We start from the raw sequence: 24778 nt of genomic DNA, 5'->3' as shown, positions 1-24778 counted from the left end.
AGTGTGTGCATTAACATTCGATCATATATGAGATGTAATCGTGCGAGTACTGCTGCTGCTGAGTAGTCGTGATGTACAAGCGACGATGTACTACTGGAAAAAGTAATAGAATAATTTAAATGAATAAAGCGATTGACAGCAAGAAGCAGTGTAATATGTATTGGAAGTAATAAAACAATATTGTATGTTGTGGATGTGTGCAAGTTTAAAATGCAACTGAAGAGATAGAAATAGAAGGTGGAAGATTTAAGGAACAGAAGAAGTGGAAACGTAGAAGTTAAATTTACATATAATTATCCGAGCAGAGATACCCTATAACTTTAAAGTAATTACCTATTCAAGTATAAGACTTATGTGACGGGTCGCATGAATTGTATAATTATTGAGGCGCTTTCCGCGGAATTTGCCGGCATAAATTGCCGCTCGCTTTTAAAACTGATTTAGAGCCATCCCCGAGCGCACGGAGATCACAGTCAGTTTGCGCAAACCGTTTGATGGATCACCCCACATTCGAAACGGAGACAAATCAAAAACGAAACAAACCAGAGAGGTGAACGATACGAAAACTGTATTCTTCGGCATAGATAGTATGGATTGTATGGATGTTGGGTAGTTATGGCTTGTTGAGTTGCTTTGGTGTACGTACGCACGGTTACGATGTTGTTGCGTAAATGTAATGCGGGCATTACAATAAACTAGAATACGTTTTACCCGCGTTTGTGTGTGTGTGTGTGTGTGTGTGTATGTAACTATTATATCGATCGGGATGAAATAAATTATATTGAAATACGGTTATCTTCGGGCTCAATTTAGTGCCCCGGCCGGTCGGGGTTACATAACAGCGGTAGAAAGTTGGGAGTTTCGGACGATGCGGACAGAAATAAATACAGGCAGGAGTCGATCTGATTGACAATGCCTTGGCATTCCCGATTCCGATCACATAGTGAAACACAAGTGAACGGCAACAAATGTAATCATAAATTTCGCATCAACGCAACGTGTCGTCTCCCCAAGAAAACCCGTTCATTTTTATTCGTTCCTTTCTCATTTCGTACTCCTTCTTCAAAACCCATTTATTCAATTTCGACTGCTCTTATCATCCCATCATCAACTACATAATTAATAAGGTTTTTCTTTCTGCACATTAGGAAACGACACAAATACATGATACCAAATGTCTACTTTTTATGTTTTTTATTATGATATTCACTATGATCATATTATTTAACTGAAATACACTAGACTTATTTCCAAATAAGCTAGCATTTCAGTAATATATTTTCAACCTAATTTTCCTTGTGAAAATACTAATAAATTAATTATTGCTAACTTACAGGTATTATTTACTTTACAGGTATTTTTCTATTTCAATAAATTTTACACTAAATAACTTATTTCGAAAATAAACATTGCACATAAACTTTATTATATATAGGAGATTTTAATGAATGTCTGATTTTCAAAATTACTACATTATGAATATATTTGATTGCTAGTATAAATGATGAAATTAAATTTCAATAAAAAAGTTATTTACTTCATTACATTACATTTGTAGAAATAAATTTTATACGTCAATTGCAAAAAAAAAAATTCTGTATATATGCTGCAGTTTTTATGGTAGACCTAGGTGCTGATGTAGCAGTGAGCTTAGTGTAGTAGTAATTTGTAGTATATAGCGTTGAAGTAGTTTTTTTTAAATTTACTTAAGAAGTATACTTATTGTAAATAAACTCAAGAAATTAGTAAATGAAATAAATATTTGAATTTTTTTGTAATTATATATTGATTCAACAATACTGTCTTTTTCTAATGGTACTAGTTTAGCCTAATTAAATATATTGACGTAATCTTTGATATGTAATAATCTTATAGATATTAATTATATATAATAAAATAATTTAATAAAGAAAATGTTGCATTTATTTATAAGTATGAATTGTTTATGATATGAATGTAAATAATATCTATTATTTATGTCATTACCGTTTTATACCATATTGGTTTGAGGTAGTTCATTTAGTTTGGGTTATTCCTCCCTATCTTTGGCTTCTTGTCTTTTTCGTCCTTTCTTTCATTCTTTCGCGTTTGTTTATTTTTTTCGTATGCGTGTGTACGAGTTCATGGGAACAAGACAAGTATTCAGTGATTGTGAATTCCTTTTGGTTTGGTAGCTGACGGTTTGAGACAGTCGCATTTTGCTGTCAGCCGATCTGCGCACCAAAACAGTTGAAAATAAAAGACAAAAGAGGAGGTAAAAATCAACGCTGGCTCGACAAAAGCAAAAAGGAAAAAGGACGAGAGTGGAGTAAGAGAGTGAGCGCGACGTTCTCTGTGTGTGTGTGTGTGCATGTATGTAAGTGAGAGAGAAAGGAGGATAGATGCAGCTGGACAGGTACGTCGAATTGGTGAGAGCGAGAGAGAAACAAGCATAGGCTGGCTATTTTATTTTCCTGCCAAGGTTAATTCAGAGCATCTCCCAACTAAAATAATAGTATACATATAGTTGGGGCTGTGCTCTCTTCTTCTCTTTCCACCGAGAAGGATTTAATACTGGCTGCCAATTGACGTACAGAATGTACAACCCGACATGCAAAATACTTTATAAAGAAGATGTAGGACAATCGAGAGTTATGTGATCCTTCCTCCTTCCCTCAGGTCCTTCTCCTTATTGTTCTTCAACCAAACATCGTAGCTCTCTCTTTCGCTCTGCGTCTCTCTATGCTTGTTCCCTCTTTCCTCCCAATCAGGCATGCCAAGCACACTCGATCCTTTCATTCCTTCTTTCTTTCTGGCTGTGCTTCCCTGCGATGCTGTGCTCACATTTAAATGGGCGCTCGCGTATTTAATTAAAATTCATTACAATTAAGCAACAATGTTTCCAAATGCCATCGCGAATATTTCCACTTGCATTTTACCTCGCCGAACCTCGAGTTCTACACGACCGGTTGCATTTCAACTATTCTGGTTGACCAACGGCATTTCGCGAAAAATATCGAAAACGCCTGAAATTCACGCATGCCATTTACTTTCTTTATTTCTTCACCAATCGACAACTTTTCCTTCAACTTTTCAAACATGTCATCCACTTAAAATACCATAAAATCTGAACTACAAAACGCACATTTTGTACTCATTTTGAGCCACAAAAAAAAAACTTACCAAAAACTTTAACAGACAGATTTGACAGCTAATGATAGTGATATTTGACATTATCGTTTTCTTTTTATAACTTTATGAGTTATATTCCAAAAGGCAATAAGGTTGCGAGTATATAACTCAGATTAAATTAAAGCATTTTTGGTTGTTTCAACTTTTCACACAATTCACAAACAACTTTATTTTATTAATGCAAAAATAAATAAAAAATCGTGATTTTCACCAACAAATAAATTGAATCTGACATTTTAAAATTTAGTATATTTGTTCTATATAAAATTAATTGTGTCGCAAAAAGTCGCCTTCTCAACTAAATAAAAGATGTAAAATTTGATATACAATAAAAATATATAGCAGATGTATTGATTTTGTTTGAGATTGATTTTATTAAGCATTTTGTAGTTTGCTATATATTTTTTAGACAGAGGAAAATCAGTTGTTTCATTGATATAAAATTTTTGGCCTATAAATTCAATATTTTTAAATAAGTTGTAATAATTCACATGCAGGTATGTAAAATTAATTGACATTTTCTAAGACTACAAAGTATTGATGATTATATGTTTTTTTTGTTTTGCACTGTCAACAAGAAAATTCAGTTATATTTGAATAATAACATCAAAACAAAGGAGAAAGATACGTAATATATAATTATTGCATAATGTTTTAGTTTTTTACATTATCTATTTGAATTAATTCTATAGTTATATTTATTTAATATACAAAAAAAAAATATAAACGGAATGTTTTAATTATTGTTTATATGGAATAATTATAGTACAATTAGTTGATTATACATGATAATTGCTTTTATGTAGAAAAAAGACAATCAGCAGCGAAGATATAAGAAGTAATAAGAAAAGTAATAAAATGATAATATAAATTTTATCATTCTCCACAGCAGTGATTTTATTATTATGACTATTCACTCTTACAAAACAGAAGCAGTTCTGGTTACAGGGTTTCAAAACTATCGCAAGTGAAACGCCATAAAATATCTTTTACAACAGCAATAAGAATCATCGGCTGGGATTATTTATGTCGATCAATTAGAACACACTTAATGGACATAAAATACGAGCGATGTGAAAGAAATGTGTCTAATAAAAGCCTGCGATTCGTTTTATTTCCTTGCAATATTTATGCAGTCGTGTGCATGCGGTTTTATTCGAGATGGATTCGTAATATTTCAAAAATAGATGTGTAGTTATTGCGACTTTTTTATTTTATGATTTACATATTATTTATTCTCGGCCATTTGTTTAACGTATATTCTTTAGTGGAACGAATCAAGTTGTTTTTGTGGTGGTTTAACAAAACATAACGGTATTTGCCAAAAAAGATTTTTTGGGAAAAAAATGAAATAACACACATAAATATAATAAATATGACATTTTACTGTTATTTTACTTGGATTGCAAATCTAGTTGAGTGTGATAAATGTATATCAAATTAATTTTACAGAGATTTATATGTTATAATCGTGTGATTATCAAAATATAGAAATCTTTGTTATTTGATAAATATTTTTTGCTAATGGTTCTAGAAACTAATATAAAAATAATTTTACTAAGTTTTAAACACAATAAATGGATGATTATTGAAAATTTTCATTGAAATTTATTTATAAAGAATATTTATAATTTTTATATATTTTTTGTGTGTACAAATTTCATTTTTTGACAAACAAAATGCAACTATAATTTATGATATTTTGATATAGTATAATTTTCTCAAATTTTAATGTTATAATTATACAAAAAATGTGAAATTTACACTTATCTGTTACACTTATCTAACAAATGTTTTAGAGAAAAATAATGTTTTTGAGAAACTATTGTAATATTTACTTAAATGAGCATAATGTCGTATAATTGTATTAATCTGTTGAATATTGTGTAAATTTGGTCTTGTAGGTTAACTTCAGTAGTATATGGATGCTTTGCGATTCCATTATTTCCTTTGACTGTGAATCTGCTGCTATCTTTAACACTGTCATTGTCCATCAACTTGGCCGAAGGTCCATATGCTGAACCTCATTCATTTCACTGTCTATCTGTAATGAACGATGGCCCTATTGCTGCAAGCACCTAGAGGACTCACAAAGGGCCTGGCTTCACCAGGATTTGAACCTGCGCCCACTGGCGCGACTTAACAATTCGGCTATTAGTCGCCCTTTGTCCAAAGATGAATTATTATATTTTACTGTAATTGCAAAATCTAATAGATTAAGATAAACACATATCAAATTAATTTTGCTGCTATTATACAAATTATGTATAATATTATATAATTTATTATATAAATATAAAAATTCAAAACGGAACATTTATAAGTTTCATGTTATTAGAAAAATAAAGAAAGGAATCTTTAATATTGTATTTCATAAAAGTTGTTCAAAAATAGTTTGAATGAAACAGAAGCTAAATTTACACAGAAAATTAACATATAAAGTGAATTATTTCAGGAAAAAATTGTGGCAAAAAAATATACACAAAATAATTACTATTATATACTGTTTCTCTTTTGATACATTTCCTTGTATCGGAGGTATGTTTTAGGGTATTTTAAAAGTATCAAATTAATGCACCTGGATGATTGGGCAGATGCTCTTCACTTCCTTGTCAAACAGAACCTGCCCTATCCTGCCAAATATTGAGAGGTATTATATTAAATGGGTAGGGGGAGACTTCGGATACAATGTATTAAGTGTACACTTTCGCATTATTACCTAGATTACTCGGGGTACCACTCGCAACAGCAGTGACAACCATTCATCCATGAGATCAGCTTACTGCAGAAAGCCTTTCATCAGTGTTTTTATACACACGAATATACACAACACGCTGAGGAATAGAAAGAACTGCGACATCCTTTGCATTGCTAATAGAAAAAGGTACACCCGAGATTCGAAAACTGTCGCACAAGAAAAGAAACGAGATGTAAGGAAAGGAAGACGTTTCAGCAAACACGGATAATAAGGAAATGGTGTCCAGAAGTCTAAAAGAGCTTAACGGTTTCTTGTCGAGCATTTAACCAAATATAAAAGGAATTAGCACAGAAAATTTCTTATTTAATATGTACTTTATTTTTTTTATATACACTTATAAATATATTCAATGTATAAATAAACGCGAATTGCGTTAGAATGAATTTGTTTTAGATGTTGCAGATTATCTAGTGGTGCCCAGATTTATTCGGTATTTACACAGTATATGATATATACAAATCGGTTGACCTAAAATTTGCGGAATAATAATAATTTCGTTCCAATATCAACACGACTTTTCTGCATGGAAATTGGCGCGACGCGTTCGACTAAACATAGAATTGCGGAAATGCTATGAAAATTTTGTAACGCCGTTGAAAGCCTTGACATTTTGGCAGGATTTATGTATCATTACCCAAAAGAATAACCGCAAACTGGTTTACTTAATTCATAAACGCGCATTGTACTTTTTTTTACATTAATCTATTAAATTTACTCGGATTCAAATTTGCGGTTTTTGAAATTCAATGTGGTAATATATAATTATTGGTTAGCTATTAATTTCCATTCTTTTTTATTGATCAAATTGAATACATTAAGTATAGATGATTTGCAGAAATGAAGATAGAAAAAATAATTGATTAATAATATAATTGGTAATATAAAGACAATATTATATCACTGTGTCTATTAATAAAAATATAAATATGAGAAAATATATGTAAAAGAAGCATTTTCGTCCTTTATTTTAGTACAGCAATTTATTATATTTCTTCTTTCTACAAATCTCACTTAATCGAAATCCTTCATTCAATATGAAAAAAAAATAACAGAAAAACACATATTACAATAGGGTACATTTGTAATATATGTACCCTATTGTAATATGTGTTTTTCTGTTATTTTTTTTCATAGTTTATAGTTTTATTTTATATATTTCTGTCCAATATTATTAGATCATATATTTGATCTATTAATTTCACATTTATTAAAAAAATGTTTTAATAAGTGTACTAGCCACTTAAAGTATATTCTCAGTTTTTACTTCTACTTATATCGAAATTTAAATTAATTTTTTTTTGAAACGTGGTATATATAAGTAATCTAGATTTCATTTTTTTTATTACAGAGAAAATGTTCTCGGTATTTGTATTTTTTGCTAAGCTACCACTAAAAAGTATAACTATAAAGTCGATTCCGCTTAATTTAGTACTTTTGTACTTTCTTATTTAATAAATTGCACAAAATAAAACAAAGTCACAAAACTATATGTATGCATATTACATAATACAATATGATATAAATTCTGGAACAATAAATATGTATACATGGACCGGCGCCATGTGGATTTACACACGATTACTGTCCCAATTAACGGAATATTGTCCCAAAAAAAGCGGAATAAATTTATTTTATTCCGTAGTTTTGTTTCCATTCTTTAGGATTTGTCCCTAACAAATGGCTGTCAGGATTAACTGGTGTCCCAATAAAACGGAATTGTCTGTATTCAAATAAGACTACTTAATTTTGTCTCAATTTTGTTTGACTCACTTATTTTTTAAACAAGAAAGTTCTACTATATTTGAAAACATATGTTAATATTCATATTTTTCATATTTAAGACCAATTATATAAAAATAGATTGTATATTAATACATATGTCCCAGAAAAGCGGAATAAATTTGTGTTATTTCATTCGTTTTGTTACCGTTCTTTAGGATTTGTCCCAGGGCGGCTGTCAGGATTAACCGTGTATCAATTAAACGGACAGAGAAGTCTGTCTTAATTGTGTTTGATGTATTCACCCACCTTTTTTTAAGAAGAAAGTTCTACTACATTCATTAAAGGGTGAAAAACTATGTTAATATTCATATTTTTTATATTTAAGACTAATTTTATAAAAATAGATTGTATATTAACACATATAATATTTATTTTTCAGTAATTTGATCAAGGTTATAATTTCAAAAGTTTATTGAGATGGCCTCGTTTTATGTTCTTTTGTGCTTTCATTTTGTTATGAATGATGTAATAAATTGTATATTTTTTTTATAAACAGTGGTTTAGATGATTATTGTTAGTGTAGATTGATAGACTACGATTAAATTAGAAGTTGCGTATATATGTATACAGGATGTTCGATATATCAAACAGCGGTAATGAAACGTGAAACGTACGAGCGGTTTCTAGTCATGAAAGCAAATTGTTACCATAAAGTTGCAATTAATAACGCAGATAACGATGGAAGCAATAAATATCCGATAACAAATAAAGTGTAAAGCGAGGCGTAATTATAGAATATCAGTGAATGAATCCGTTGGTTCTGTAATTGATTATTATAACAGGATACGTTTATATTCCCTTAGATAAATCAAAACAAAAAAATAAACGACTCCGATATGAAAAGCGTTTAATGGCGCAAATTGCCATTTTAAAGCTATCATCTGCGGCGGAGAGGAAGGTGGCTGAGAGAGGCCCCGATTTCGATTTCCGGCCGCAATCTATAAAATACATTCCCAAACTATTTTTAGTGCACTTCGCTTTTCCGAGCTAATAAAATCACACGGGGGAATGAAACGTAGAGCGAGATGGGATGCAATTTAAAAATAATTTATGGCAACTCGATGCCTTTTGATATTGTAAAATATTTACACGCATTGGAGAGATGGAGATAGTGCGAATGAAGGAGAAATGAGAAGTAGAGTGAGATAGGTTGGTTGATGTTGAAGATGTTGGATGCTGGTGCCAGAGCTGGCACTGGCTGGATGGAAGCGAAGGCATTCAGGGAAACCGGGGCTCGGAATTGATTTATGGGCCTGGTGAAATGGAAACGAGTGGCGCGCGATTTTGTTGATTTTTTTTCTCGTTGGATTCGCCGCGGACTGCGGAGTTGAGTTGAGTGGAGAAAAGGATTGTCCCCGAGTTAGGTATGCCTTATATATGGTAATACTTTGTTGCTCTGGGTGGAGGGAATCGTAAAAAAGTAAGGCCTGAAGTATTCCCATTCGAGCTAATGGCCTTTCGCATTCAACATTGTCTTAGCTGCGTCGCACAAATCAATCGGACCATGCCTATTAGGGATGCCGATATCTGCTGATAGATTATCAGAGATCTGCTGATGTATGTAAATGCGGCGGGACACATTGATGTATCTTTAAGCAATACGTCTCTCGCAAATTTGTCAGTGCCCGACGTGGGGCACTTTCTCCGGTCTACGGTCTCCCGATCACCGTTGAAGAGACGGACGGATGCAGATTGACAGCACGTGAACCGAACAACATCCCCGACCACTACTCATTAGGAGTGAAGCGTACCACTCAATATATTCAACATCACAAGTGATCCTTTAACTCGCGCTGACAACTCGCTGACTTCTGCACACTCTTGCACACACACATACAACATACTAATACTCTTCACCAAAAAAAAGAAACGTTAATTAAGACCATCAATTTTTCCCCTCTTTCTCATCAATCACAATTTAAACTGAATAAAAAAAAACTAAACTAAGAGTAATTCATTTTATAATATGGGCGGATAGACTGCGGTCAACAGCCCTTTGTATATGTATTTTCTTTGTATACAATAAATTTTAGTTATTTATAATATTTTAATATTTATTACATTCTCACATTATTTTTCTAAACTTCTGCTAATATAACAACGTTAATTAAAATTAAAAAAAAAATAAAAGTAGAGCATATAATTAATCTAGATTTCTAGAAGAAATAAAGATTTTTTCAGTTAAAGAGAAAATGTTCTCGTTTATTGTAATTTTGCTTTATATAAATTATCAGGTTTGTGTATACAGTAGACGTTTCGCATAACGAGTGACGATGAGAAGAGAAGCCTCGGATTTCGCGAATTCGATTTTCTTTGTTAACCTTGTTTATAGCGGACTATACTTTGTAAATATAATTTGTGTTACTGTAAATGCAAAACATAAATGTATAGTGTCCAACCATTATTATAATATATAATCACACTATGTACGCTTTTTTATATAAACAAATATTAAAAGTATAAAAAGACATCCAGTAAGTTCCCGAATTGATACAAGTACTATAAACAAATATACACTCACTTCACTGTGTGTGAATTTAATACACTAAGTTAGTGTGAATTTTATAAAATTGAGTTTAAACTTGCACCGAGCTAGATTAAAATAGATTTACACATCATTGAAGATTCAAACCTTGATGAAATCCAGACGGAGCTATAAACACTCTTACTTGATCATAAAGTTTTTATTTAAATACCAATAACTTAAGTTATTTAATTTCAATACTTTAACTTGCATGTAAACTATTGTAGAAAGAGATAAAATAAACTTTTACTTGTCAGTGAACCCTCAATATAAAATTAAATAGCCACTTCACAAATTATGACGCGATAGATACTTAACATATCATGACGAAGTATCAAATTCTTTTCAAGTTTATGTGCCTCAAAACGATCATACTCTAAAATTAATCCCAAGGTCACTGAAGATATAAAATAATCCACTCCAACTGCTTGAACACAGATGATAAATTATTGTGTTTCCATATTATGCGTGATTTTTTTTTATGCATATCTTTATGATGACAAGGATTATTTTATTTTAGTGAGATTTGAACTCGTTATCTTTGTATGTAATGAGTCAATAATATGTCTAACACACATTTATATCAAATGTCATAGGAAAATACAATTTATTAATTGTTCTATTTTATTAATTTTCTCTTAAAGCCTGAATAATATTTAATAACTAATACAAAAAATTAATAAAACGATAATATAGATAATAATACCTCGCATAGTACGGATTCACTACAGTCCGGTTTTAAAAATTTCAAAATAAAAGTAAATTATATAAAAAAGTAAACAATATTTTTTTAATAGATAAAATCATTTAATCATTTTTTGTATGTATTTAATTTGATTGATGCGGTTTCAAACAGACGGGGATATTGAAAGAACCAATTATTCGGACAATGCGAGGTATTGCTGTATAATACCATATAATACGTAGTAAAGTTTAAATATCTATATTGATACAATTATTGCGTAACAGGAAAGACTCCCAGTTCAACAATTATTTCTATACTTAGAAGCTAACGAATTAAAAAGGCCGTTGGCTCCGGGCACTCTCTCACGCATATATCAAATCCATCAATTAAGATTAAAAGCTAAGAATCTTTTTGGTTTTGGTAAAAATAGAAGGCAATCTGATTTATCGCCTCCACTAATTAGACACAACTTTGGATGAGTGCATATGTATGAGTGTGTGGTTGTGTGTGTGTGATATGGCTGAGTGGATATGTTTAATAATACACCCATATAAAAGTGGTTTTATCGTACAACTTTTATGTTTATGATCGCGATTAAATTTGTCTAATAAACATCAGAACGAATATGCCCACCGTAACCGCGATTTTATAAGTTCATCATTCTGATGTGACACCGAATGGTGTACAGAAGAGAACTGGCCGAAGACCTTAACAGCAGAAGCAGCACCAACGGCAGCAGAAGCAGCAGCAGCTTTTAATGGTCAGATAAGAACTGTTTACTCAGGCATTCCCCAGCCACGTAATGAGCTTTTAATTATGACATTTTATATACTTCATATATTACGGTTTATTATGCACGGAATAAATAAATAAATGAAATTAAAAACGCACACACGTAAACACAACAGGTGCAAGATTTTATAACAAATTACCAACAAAAAAGAAGCATCTTAAATGATATACGAAATAAATAAAAACGATTTACCGACTATCTCAAGAGACACAACGGCGGACGTGAAATAATAATAATAAATAATACATTTCTTTTCCTGCTTTAATTGACTGGAAATATTTAAAAAAAAAAATCTTGTTTTTTAAATTTTTTATAAGTTAATTTATTGGATGCCCGGGCAGACGTATTAAATCGTCTTTAATAATATGTTATTTCCTTTTTTTTTCAATATGCAGTTTGTTTATTATTTTGACATCCTATAATGGTCCATAGAATCGGATGTAAATTTCAACGAGTAATATTAAATTAATTATATTTAAATATTAATTGGACAGCTAAATGTTTTTTTAATATAACTCTGTTGTTCTAATAAACTTTATTAACATACATTTTGAAAAAGTGTTTAAATTGACCAAAGTGGCTTACGTTTTTTTGCGTTTTAAATTGTTTTTAGTTTTCATACAGTGTTTTGTTATTTGTTATTGTGGCTATTTGCAAACTCTTGCTCTTTGATCCGTTTAGGCCAGAATGGGGATAAGTTTCATCATATAGAAAATCAAAAGCATCTTTTCAAACAAAGAAAAGTTTTATTAAATCATATTTTAAAATATGAGACTGAAGTTAATTGTTTGCCCCTTTTTTCTCTTTCATTTAATTATACGTTTTCAACGATAATTATTCACATTCTTACCAAGAACAATATTTTCGGATAATTGCGGGCTTTGTTATATCGAAGCTTCGTAATGTTAATCGAAGTATGACTGAAAAAACAACTATTGATAACATTACAATCAATTTCTGTTCATACTTGTATGTTAATAGTGTTTTACAATACAAGATGCAAAATATTATTTTATTTTTATTAGGAATATGCATATTGTTTATTATGTCCAAAAAATATTTTTTTATAATAATATAAACGAATGTTAAACTGATATATTTTCTTATTAACTTCGAGAATTAATAGTAATACTATCTTATATAATTTTTTTCAATCTGAAATAACACAGATTACTCCAGAATTACTAGATTTACTAGATTAATATACTCTGAACCTTTCTATATTTTTCCTATACTATTCATGAAATAATATCAATTTAATTGAAGTCGATCACTTATATACATGTTGCCTATATTTCGTAACTTTATCATTAGCTTTAGCACTTTCACGATATAAATGCTTTTGCTGTAAATTTTCCATAATATAGTTGAACCAAAAATTAGTTAATAATTATGCCAAAAACCAAATAATTGCATATGATTCTAATGTCTTTAACTAAATCCATAGCAAAAACAAGAAAATGTAGCAAATAAACATAACATTTTCAACATTTTTGAAGCTATAATTAATAAAACGTTGCTCATAGAAAAATCTCAAATTCAAAAATTCCTGAGAAAATTCAAGTAAATAGGGAATAACTAGGAATAATGTTAAAAGTCTTATCTAGTAACAAATAAAATAATCTTATTTAATAAACATAAATTTGTCGAAGGATAATTAAAGGGCATATATCCGGTTCATAATAAATTAGAAAATTTAGAAGCTATAAAAATGATATATAAGTTTTTATAAGATTTGAATTATAATATATATATACTTATACAATTAATGTCTAATTAATGTCAACTGAAATCAAGTTTACTTAATAAACATTACAAAGAAAAAAGAGATGACATAATAATAAAAAAATGTGTTTGATCTGTCTGAGTATAATTGGATTTAATATAATATTTGCAATCTTTCACCTTATATAGATTCCTTCGTGAGCGATTAATAAGCATTACGTGTGAAACGTAAATTAGGAGTAAATTGAGAGAAAAAAGCTGCGAATGAAATTCCTGTGCGATGATAAATCCATAATTGGATTATTAAGAAATCTCCGTCGTTCACGTTGAATGCGAGTGTAATTGGCATAACAAATGGCATTACCCGGTAATTACAAAGTGCTGATAAGTTGATGTACGTAAGCGAAACCGGGAGCGAGATTGGAATAACAAAAACGAGGCAAAGAGTAGAGTGGAAAAAAAAAGAGAGAGGAGGAGAAACACGCATAAACGCACAAGGCAAGTGTATAAAACTGTGTTTAAAAATATCCGTATCCATCTAACGTCAGGAATGTAAAAGTTAAGTGACTTAAGTAGCGTTCGTCAATTGTCTGATGTGTGGATGATGGTGATGTGTGACCGTTGTCGGGTCTGGTTTTGATGTTTTTTTTTTTACTTAATCATTGCTTAAGCTGGGGTGCGTGTGGTTGAAGAGGATGGTCATGGTATAGATAGTTGAGCGCCTCCGCCGCGTCGAACCCGGTGATCCTCCCGCGTTCAGCGTGTCGGGTATTTTTGGGGTCGCAGGTCAAGCACGGGTCATAACAAAAGCGTTGCGCATGCGGCAGACGGCTGGTTTTACAGGTGAGCGGCGGGTCCCACACGCGGTTCTGGGCTGGCAGTCATGGGGCTCGCCTGGGTGCAGTGAGTGTGCGCGCGGACATGCACGCCGTGCTCGTGCCTGTTTACCTTCTGCTTATTACCCCCATCACCTCATCATGGTGGTAAGTTTTCACATACTTTTTATACCTATTCCTACGTACACGGCTCAAACCGATCAACCAACCCCTCCGATTATTACGCAATCGCTCTTAGCGCACCCCGAACTAAACTAATACACCCTACTTAAGTCACAGCTAGCATAGATCTTCATTTTATCTTATCCAAATGATCTAATGCATTTAGATTTTTTTTTTGTTAAACATACATTCATTTTTATCTGTACCACAATTAAAACACAGTTTTTTTTATATGAATCATCCAGCTTTACCAAAATATAGTTCCTACATTTTATTAATACTACAATTTATGAAATAATATAACTTAAAAATATTATCTAAATATGAACTACAAATATACAGAAACATATTTTAACTAATTTCATGATGACTTAAGTCACTGTTTTTCAATGGATTTACCTAAATGATCTAATGCATTTTTTGTGGTTATCACGTAATTATTACTAATTTGTATCTTAATTTTTCTCAGTCTTAAATTATGAAAACCATATTTTTAATGAAAATAGTAAATTTTTATATTAAAATTTTCTTAAATATAATATTTTACTTAATTTCATTTAAAATATATACAAAAATATTTAATAATTATACAATCTCAAAAACCAAACACATCAAGACTTCTGCTAAATCAGTATCATTTTTCTATAATTATTTTACTTTACTTTTTAATTTTTAAATTATTTATCTTGAATTGTCTAAGAAATATTAGTGTTCACCTCCGTAAGAAAATTATGATTACTCAGCTTAAGTCACAATTCGTATAGTAATTATCCAAATGTATCGTATCCAACTTAATTAAATAATTTCTAAACTATATAATTTTAATTAACCGAAATAAATAGTTTGTGTCCATTCCAGCCTTCTGCATTCTGGTTCAGAAATACTTTTCCACTTATAATAATAAACAAAATTTATTATATAACCAAATGCAAAGTGCTATTGACCGCAGTATTTCCACCTATTTTCCAACATTTATTAAAATTTTAATTTTATCGGAATGATATTTACTCATCCATCAATATTTCCACATCACATCTTACAAACTCTTTACCAGCTCTTTTCATAAAACTATTAAAAAAATAATGTTAATAAAAGTTGTAAAAATGTTTTCTAATTTAATTTGATGCGAATATGTCTTATAATATTATTATACAAACGGTTTCTAATTCTATACAATCTAAAATACCCGAGGCATCAAACCAAGTCTGCGTCTTTCTTTATTGAATGTAAGAAATACTATTCTACAATTATTTTCTATTCATCTTTTCCCAATTTATATAACATTTATTAGAGCGTTAAAGGTCTGAAAATATTTCTTCTTAAGGATTTATAAATTAGCTTGTGTATGAATGTACCATTCATTATTTTCGTTGTAATATACAGGTATCCCCCGACTTACGAACTGGTTTCGTTCCAAAGGGTTGTTCGTAAGTCGGGTGAATATTTTAAATTTTCAAAGTATACTTATCTTACCATACTTTATCATGGTTTTTACTTTTATATATGTTAAATTCCGTATTACTGACTGATATTTTATTAAAGAAGTTATAAATTTTTGTTTAGACAGTTATTTTTTTATCATTATATATCTCATTATAACAAGTTAGAGCTATTAGAATTTTGTTCGTAAGTCGGGTGATAAATGTACATTAAACATATTTGTACTAAATTTTCTATTTCAATTTAATACGAATATTTTTTAGAATATTATTACATAAAAGGTTTATTTACCAGATAAATCAAATCTGTGTCTTTCCACGTTGCACGTAAGAAATTATTTTCTACAATTATTCTACTTTCATCTTTTTGTAGTTATATAACATTTTTTAGATTGTTGTATATACAATTTCGCAATAAATAATTATATTCTCTTATTTTATTAAGTTTTTTTAGTATTATAATCATTATTTCAAAGAAAATATTTATTTTATTTGTATTATTTGATTGCATTGAAAAAAAAACTTAGTTTTCGTATTTTTTGAAATTTTCGGACTTTTAATAGAAATAATGTTTATAACATCATCATATAATTATAGTTCAAAGCCGAAAATTTTTAATTTTATGTATGATTATATAATTAATTTATCACTTATGTATAAGCGATAAATTTACTCATACTTAAATAATATATTAATTTAATTATTATTATAATAATTTAAAGTTGATCTAGATTTATTAAATTCGATTTCTCCTTTTTTATAAAGATTTCAATAACATAAAAATGAATTAAAATAAGATAAATGTGTATATAATGAATTTTAAATAATTGACAATGAATTGATTGCATAACAATTGCGTTATTAATTTGCTATTGCAATCGGTGAGAGCGCTCACTAACTGACTGCATCATGCATTTCAAATTGATTCCAATTTATGGTCACGTCTCAAATCAATAAAGGCGTACACACTATGCGACGTGCATACGACAAAGGCGAATTATATTATGCAGCTAGCAAAATCTCTGTTGCGCAACAGGCCATAAATCTCGACAAAGTTTAATTCCGAATCCGAATTTATTGCGGACGATCAAACGAACTTAAGTACATAGCGAAATGAAAGAAACCGAGGGAGAGTTTGAAGATTGAAAACAAGAAGGAATATCGTACCAGCTATTTGCTCACATGTTTCGTAATTTCAAAGCACACATTGCGTTTTACCTTCGTTCTTGAAAAAGCAAACATTAAATATTAATTCGTTTTAGACGTTATTTTCTACTTCTACTTTTCTTTTTATTATTTTCTTCGGAATAAGTAAATAACGGTTTGGAACCACTTACTTTTATTATTACTTGCAAAGGTTTTGGGTTTTGTACATAACATTATCTTATAACCTTTAGGATAAATATAATCTTCTATTATTATTAAAAAAATAGAAATTTCAATGAAATATTTCATAATATTTAATAATTGGGTGGTTTGGACAAGGTCAAGATATTCATTTTTTTAAATACAGTTATGAATTCTTCAATTAAAGAAAATATAAATGTAAGTAAAAAAAGGACTAAAGTTAAATTGTTAAATTATGAAAAAATAATTCATGTTGTTTTTTGTAGTTTGTGTTATTCTCATTCTAGCAATTTTCTTTATTACCGTTATTTGCTTTATATTTTAGTACATTTTTACTTTCTTTTACATAAATATTAAATTTCTAAATAAAAAAAATGTGCTTTTCTTTCCGTGCTTGTACTTGAATATTGATATTATACTGAAGAATTTAGTGCTTTATTTAATAATTGTGTTATTTCATTTTTTTATGTTTATAAATTATTTTTAATGTTAAACAATTTGAAACTAAAAATTGAGAATATTTGACTTTGTTTTCTTAAAAAAATAATTATAATTTATTGCATAGAAATATAACATAAACTATATTTGAAAGTAAAATTCCAATTGAAAATATTAAAAACTTTAAATTATAAAACGTATAAAGAAATAAAAAAATTCTATATACATAAAAAACATAAGCGAACAAATAAATTTTTACTCAAAAATTTGAGCAAATTTTTAAAGAAAAAATAGACAATCTGTCCCAAATAAATTTTAAACAATAATAACAATATTTATTTAAATAATTATATTTTTATAAGTACTTATTATTGAAAGTAAACTGCGAAATAAAAAAAATACGTAATAAATACATAAAAAGAGAATATTAATAATATTCATAAAAAATATTGCTAATATCTTAAATATTTCTGCTTTAATTAAATAATTGAATAATAATAATAAAAATCTTTATTAGTCACCAATTGTAACTAAAGCGCTATCGTCATTAAATAAAAAGTTAGAGTTAATTATAAAACTTATATAAAATAGGAAACAAATATATTATTTATTCAACTACAAATTAGCGACTTGCTTCATGACAATTTGTTTATCTTTATTATGTTTTCCTTTCAATTTTGAAAGAAAGAAATTTTATAATGTTTCCTAACATTTGAGATTTAATGAAGAGTTTATGTTTATTATGTTTATGTTTATGAGATTATGTTGGTAGAACATATTTATTATTGTTTTTGATTTACTAGTTTGTTGCTAACATAGCACGGCAATACCTCGTATAGTCCTGATAATCGGTTCCAGTAACATCTCGTAATTTCTAAAACCAGACTAATCGAGAAATAATTTTTAAATAGACTACTTGTTACATTTGGAGAAAACTTTTTTTGTTTAATATATTGAATGAATATAAAACAAAGATTTTAAAGATATTTACTATTAATCTAATCAGTTTGTATATGTTAAATTTTTCGATTAATAATTTATTTTTGCTCGTTATTTTAGAATGAATATTAGTTCTGTTAATAGTTAAGGTTGATTCAAAATCATAAATAAGTTTTCGGTTTATTAGAAAAGGTAATTTAATTTGTAATCATTCTTACATTTCGAAATCACTTTTGTCTATTATTTAAAAAAAAATCATACCTTTGTTTGTAACTAATATATAAACAATATAATGTAACAAAGTACACTTGACTTGTTTAATGTTTGAAAAATTATGATACTTATGTTTGTAATTAACATGAGAAGTTTGTTTTATAACTGATATAATACAGTTTATTATTGTTAACCTGAAAAACTTATTACCAGTTGTGAACAGATAATAAAAAACGACAACAATAATATGATATATAATATATTTTTGTAAAATATAATAAGGATGCATTTTTTCCATAATTAATGTTTGTAAGAAAGAGCAGAACGATTATTCCGGTCCATTTTGTTTTTCCTCAAGTAAAACAAGTGTTATTCATGCAGCAAAGACCGATCTGTGTGTGTGGGTATATGTATATATATATATATAATAATGTTGTGAAGTTAGCATAAAATGAGTGACCGGAACAGAATGAAAATTATAATGTTTTCGTCCTCTCCAGTTTCATGTTTTGCATTAATTTCGAGTTAGCGCGTCACGTTAACTTATTACATGGTTATAATCTTTAATATATACAATGAGTCCCCGGCCATCGGTAATTGAAATTGTGTGGTAGGTCAATTTACGACTTCATATACATATACACACCCATACGTACACCGTGGACCCGGGGAATATAATTATGATATTATATTTTTGCTCATTCCCTTTTATAATTATTGCCGTGTTGCGAGAGTCGGCCGAGAGATAGGCTTTACTCTCACTCCGGTATAAATATTATATACATACATTATTAAATTCAGCCACACCTTGAGCATTTTTTCTTTCTAAACCATATAATCACCATCTTAACGATAAACAGAAAAAAAGGAAATAATTCTCGTGCTCTTTTTTACTTGATACGGTACGATAGACACTCAGGTTTTTTATCTTTATGGCCAGGAACAAAACTGAAGTCGCTCTTCTCGCATTTCTCTTGAATAAGAGTAAAAGAAAGAAATGATTAATAAAGATTTTATCTTTAGATAAACGTAGCAGTTTTTCAGTTAGTTAATATCTGATAGATCAGGGGTTCTCAAACTTTTTCGATTTGCGGCGCTCTTAATATATCAGAATTTTTCCGCGGCGTCCTAAGTCAAAACATTGGCGTATCTCAATAATTTTCGCGAAACCTCTGTATTCCAACCACAGCGCCTCGGGGTGCCGCTGCCACGGTTTGGGAACCCCCGTGATAGGTTATGAAAGTTAAGCAACGTTAGTCACATATTGTAAATAAGTCATTTAGAAATTAGTGAAGTATGTTGTATAATACAACTTCAATAAAGCTAAATTGATAATTTTCTCTGTTCTTAAATCTAACCATATTTGAACTAAATCACTAATAAATAGTGATATAATAGTGATAAATACCATATTTAATATTTTTTATGTAAATTTGTTCATAACAAATATTTTGGTATCAGAAATTAAATCAGGGGCGACTAATAGCCTAATGGTTAAGTCGAATCGTCAAACCAAGCCCTTTGTGAGCCCTCTCGGTGCTTTCAGCAAAAGGGCCATCGTTCATCACAGATGGACAGTGAAATGAATGAGGTTCAGCATATGGATCTTCAGCCAAGTCGATGGACAATGACAGTGTTAATGATAGCAGCAGATACACAGTCAAAGGAAGTAGTGGAATCACAGAGCATCAATATACTACTGAAGTTAACCTACAAGACGACAGCCAACCAACAAATTAAAAGCAAATTATCATATCCATCAGGATAGATTATTCATTTAATGTCAACCGCGATCTTAGATTTACTCAATGTTCACATTGATGAACAGGTTGTGAATAAAATTTTATGACATTTTTTTTTAAATCAAACTATCTATAATTTTTATTTTTATTAAATAAAAACAAAGAAATACCTCGCATAGTCCAATTTTGTTCACACGACTATCTGTATCCCTGAAAATCGGATAATTGCTAAAATGAAGTGTACAGCAATACTTCGCATAGTCCGGCCTCGATCAGTCGGTTTTCACTATATTTTGGTTAGAAAATTTCAATTACTTGAGCAAAATAAAAATAAATAGAAACAAAATGATCGTTTTTTTCCCTGATTTTCCAGGAACCGATTACCCGCACTATGTCAGGTAACTGAATTTGTTTATATATAATATTAATAAAACTATCTGTAATTAAAATTCATTGCACTTGTTCAGTTTTTTTTAAATTAATTTACAAACATAATTGAACAGTTATTTTGAATTTTTTATATTTTCATTCTACATGCAAACATATCAATAAAATATTTTTTTTTAATGACTTCACCATCATAAATTTATGCAATTACTGAACTTTAGAAAAAAATAAATTAATCGAATCCGGACTATAGGAGTTGTTCTTTTTCTTAAATAAGAGTCAGTCTCCAAAAATCTTGGAAATTTAATGCAAACCACACGCACATAAATATCATTTGTTATGCTTAAAACGTATGATAAACTAACCGCAAATTAACATACCTCAAGATAATCATCGTACACGGTTCTAGCTGCGCCATACCTGGCTTATTAAATTGTTTGTTGAAATATGAATTAAATTATTTTTGATATACATCTACTCTTTAACTACAGTTAATATCATTTAATAATAATTATGTTCTTATTTAACATTCTTATAGTTGAATCATTTACAATTTTCATCGCTTATTTTTTAATTTGTTGTTGCAACGAATCAGAACTTTATCACATGTATTTATATCACTTTGCAATAATAATTTAATAACATAAGGAAAACGCGTTTAAAAACAATTTCTCATAAATCAATATTAACCTGACATGTAAATTATTATTACATGTTTACGTATTTGTAATTTGAAAATAATCACTAAATAATAGAAACGAATTTAGAAACGCAATTAATTTTCTAACTTTGTTAAAATTAATTAATTGCAATTATTTGTAATTAATTACTAGTTTTCAATTAGCTTGGCATGCGACAAATTATTAATTTATACGTGAAACGTAATTTATACAAATTATAAACATCTGTTTCGAGAATAAATACGGAGGATGAATTCTGATGTAATTTATCCAGACGTTGATAAATAAACAATTTATGAAAAATCGACTAAGCAAATATAACATGTGGATAATATAATACAGGAAGTTATACTTAACATGCTAAAATTCTATATATTTTAATTGTTTTTTGTATGAATATTACAAATTATGCTGTAACGATTTGTGTTAATAGTACTTATTGCTGACGTTTATTGCATTTTCGATGTATTTTATAGTCCTCATGTACGCTAATGATACGGTAAATGTAATAAAATTAGATATTTGCAGCATGATTTTAAAGGAATCATAAATTTAATGCTAAACAAATATACAATTAAAATATTTGAGTATTCAATATATTTGAAATTTATTAAAACTTATTCATACAAAATCAAGCAATTCCAACGTTAATAATAAATTTATTTGTACAACAAATATTGAAAACGTATGAATTTTCATGGGAATTGACATTTTTTTTAAATATTTTAATTTAAATTGAAAATTTATGATATGGAAGAAATAATTTTATAGTAAAATGTTATAATTATAAAAAAAATATATATAAATAAAAGAAATTACACATTTTGAATTAGGAAAATAATTTGAACTAATTTCTTTATAAGAATGTTTATTTATATCTGTATATATGATAACTTACATAATAAATAATTTAGAAAGTGTACTTCAATAATTTATGTTTAACTCATTAATAGTTAATGCGCAATTTATCTAAAAAGAATCATATTAAGTTGATTATGTAAAGGCTTTCGTTTTATTCTGTTATTAATTTGGTTTATTACACATTTCAAATTATAGAAAATAATCTAATTATTTGTTAAGAGGTTAATAACTTAAATATCTATCACGTTATGAAGTTAATCGGGGGAATGTTTTATAGTGTTGCATCCACACTATGCGTGATATACAAATTTGTTAAGCCTAACAACAAACAAGCCTCAGCAAGAGGGCGATGGCCCAGGTGCATAAAGTACAGGGGCGCTAGTGGTAGTATTATTTTTTTGAAAGGGTTGGGAGTCCAAATTGATTTCTCAAGGCAAGATTTCCTTGCAAGATTTCCTTGATTCGAACTTGAAATCAACTAATAAAGGAAACTGAACTGTTACTGAAATTTAACTGACATCTAAAATTATATAATGTATAGTATTTTCGATTTTAAATGTAATAGAAGTATTATTCTTGCATAATAACTTTCACTGAATGGCTAAAAAAATAAATGTATTTTAATATGCAATCAGAATGTATAAAGTTTATTATTTCATTGAAAAATAAGGAAATGCCTCATAATTTATATTACTTCATTAATTAAATTTTATAATTATCTATAATATTAGAATATCTTAATAGTAGATCATATTATAAATATAATTAAAAACGAAGAGAATAGGTTATTTTTGATCGTATATAAGAACATTGATCAAATCAAAGTAGAACATAAAAACAACTAGAAAACATATATGTATTTAAAGATGGAATTGGAATTAACTGTAAGAATGTAGGTTGATGTGTGGTTGCGTGCAACAAATTTTAATCAAGAAACAAATAAAATGGATCTAAAAAAGAGTGTAAGTGAATGCAACGCTTAATTAAATCCGACCCAATTGTCTAGGTCGTTAATTTAAGTAAAAAAACCTTGAAAAGAAACGAACAGTGTGAAATGCGAAAATGATATTATAAATACACTCGGTGAGTGCGGAGAGCATGTGGAATATTTCGAGAGATTTATATGTCCGATGCGTCCAGAGGAGTCCTAGGTGCCAAGACATGGAGGAAATCCATTATAGTAGCTATTAAAGCCTATACACAAAGTTCTTCTGTTCTGGGGGTAAATAATATGCATTGCACATTTTACTTGGTCCATTTAGCGAGTCGCCTGGGCAAACAATCAATTCACGCTCATAACAGCTGTTAAATAACACATCCGTGCTAAACTTCTTAATTCCCTTGCTGAGGTTGTTACTATTAGGACTTCTATTGATCCGGTAAACAATCTTAAATTACCAACAAAAATATTAGTATTGGGGCACTGTTAAAATGTCTTAATAGTTATAGACTTTTGTTTGAAATTACGACTCGCTTTCGAACGTTTTACACGTTCTTTCGGTAAGTCGAGATGAGGAGAAAACGGTTGAAGAGGAGGAGGGAAGAGCCGTGAGTGTATAATCTTGTGATCTTCCTTCCATTCTCGCGTGGGAGAATACTATCAAATATTTAAACACTTAAGACTGAACGGCATAAGTAAATATGGTCCTCTGGAGATGACGAGCTGAGCAGAGGGAAACGTCAAATGATGCGGCGGTGCCTGAGGTGGGTTCTTTTTTCTCGTGCGAGAGTGTGGAATTCTTCAAGAAATGCCAGAATTCCATTTGATTTACAATATTTACACAAATGTCCAACGACACGTTCTCGCGCTTATCATTAGATAACTTGGAACAATCTTTATGAATGCTGCTTTACACTCGAACACTTTTTTAAAAATGCATACTAATAGCACTAAACATGCATAGTTTACTTATTAATATATTAGTTATTGACATTTTTGTGGATTTTTTAAAAGAAAAATATAATAATTTTAATGTAACAATAATGTATGTACCTCTTAATTGGTTTCGTCATTGGTATCACGGATTATTTGAGACCGGACTAATCAAGAAACTAAGTACATACATAAATAAACCTCCGATAATGTGATTTACTGTATAAAAAACTGTGTACTATTTTTTCAGAAAATACTTTTCATTTGCTGAATTCAAATTTAGTTTGTTTTGAAATTTTCAAACCGTACTGATCAAAACCGCACTATATAAGTTATTGTTATACTTATTAACCGCAATATTACTTTTAGTACATATTTTTTATTAATATTTTCCAATTTTTAATCGAATATAAGTTGTAAATA

At 29.2% G+C, this 24778-nt stretch overlaps 1 protein-coding gene across 1 annotated transcript in view; it reads left to right on the top strand.

Moving 5' to 3' along the window:
• Window positions 1-14287: 14287 nt before the first annotated feature.
• The window catches only part of LOC108563654 (protein Wnt-6), a 29285-nt gene continuing 18794 nt past the window's right edge, over window positions 14288-24778 (top strand). Inside the window, exon 1 of the mRNA XM_017922392.1 lies at window positions 14288-14421. Within this exon, the coding sequence (XP_017777881.1) occupies window positions 14360-14421 (62 nt within the window). The 5' untranslated portion in view covers window positions 14288-14359. The remainder of the gene's footprint in view (window positions 14422-24778) is intronic.

This window comes from Nicrophorus vespilloides, unplaced genomic scaffold, assembly GCF_001412225.1.
Source record: "Nicrophorus vespilloides isolate i.1.1-1 unplaced genomic scaffold, Nicve_v1.0, whole genome shotgun sequence".
NCBI classification, from domain to species: Eukaryota; Metazoa; Arthropoda; class Insecta; order Coleoptera; family Silphidae; genus Nicrophorus; species Nicrophorus vespilloides.
This window is presented reverse-complemented; position numbering and strand designations above follow the sequence as displayed.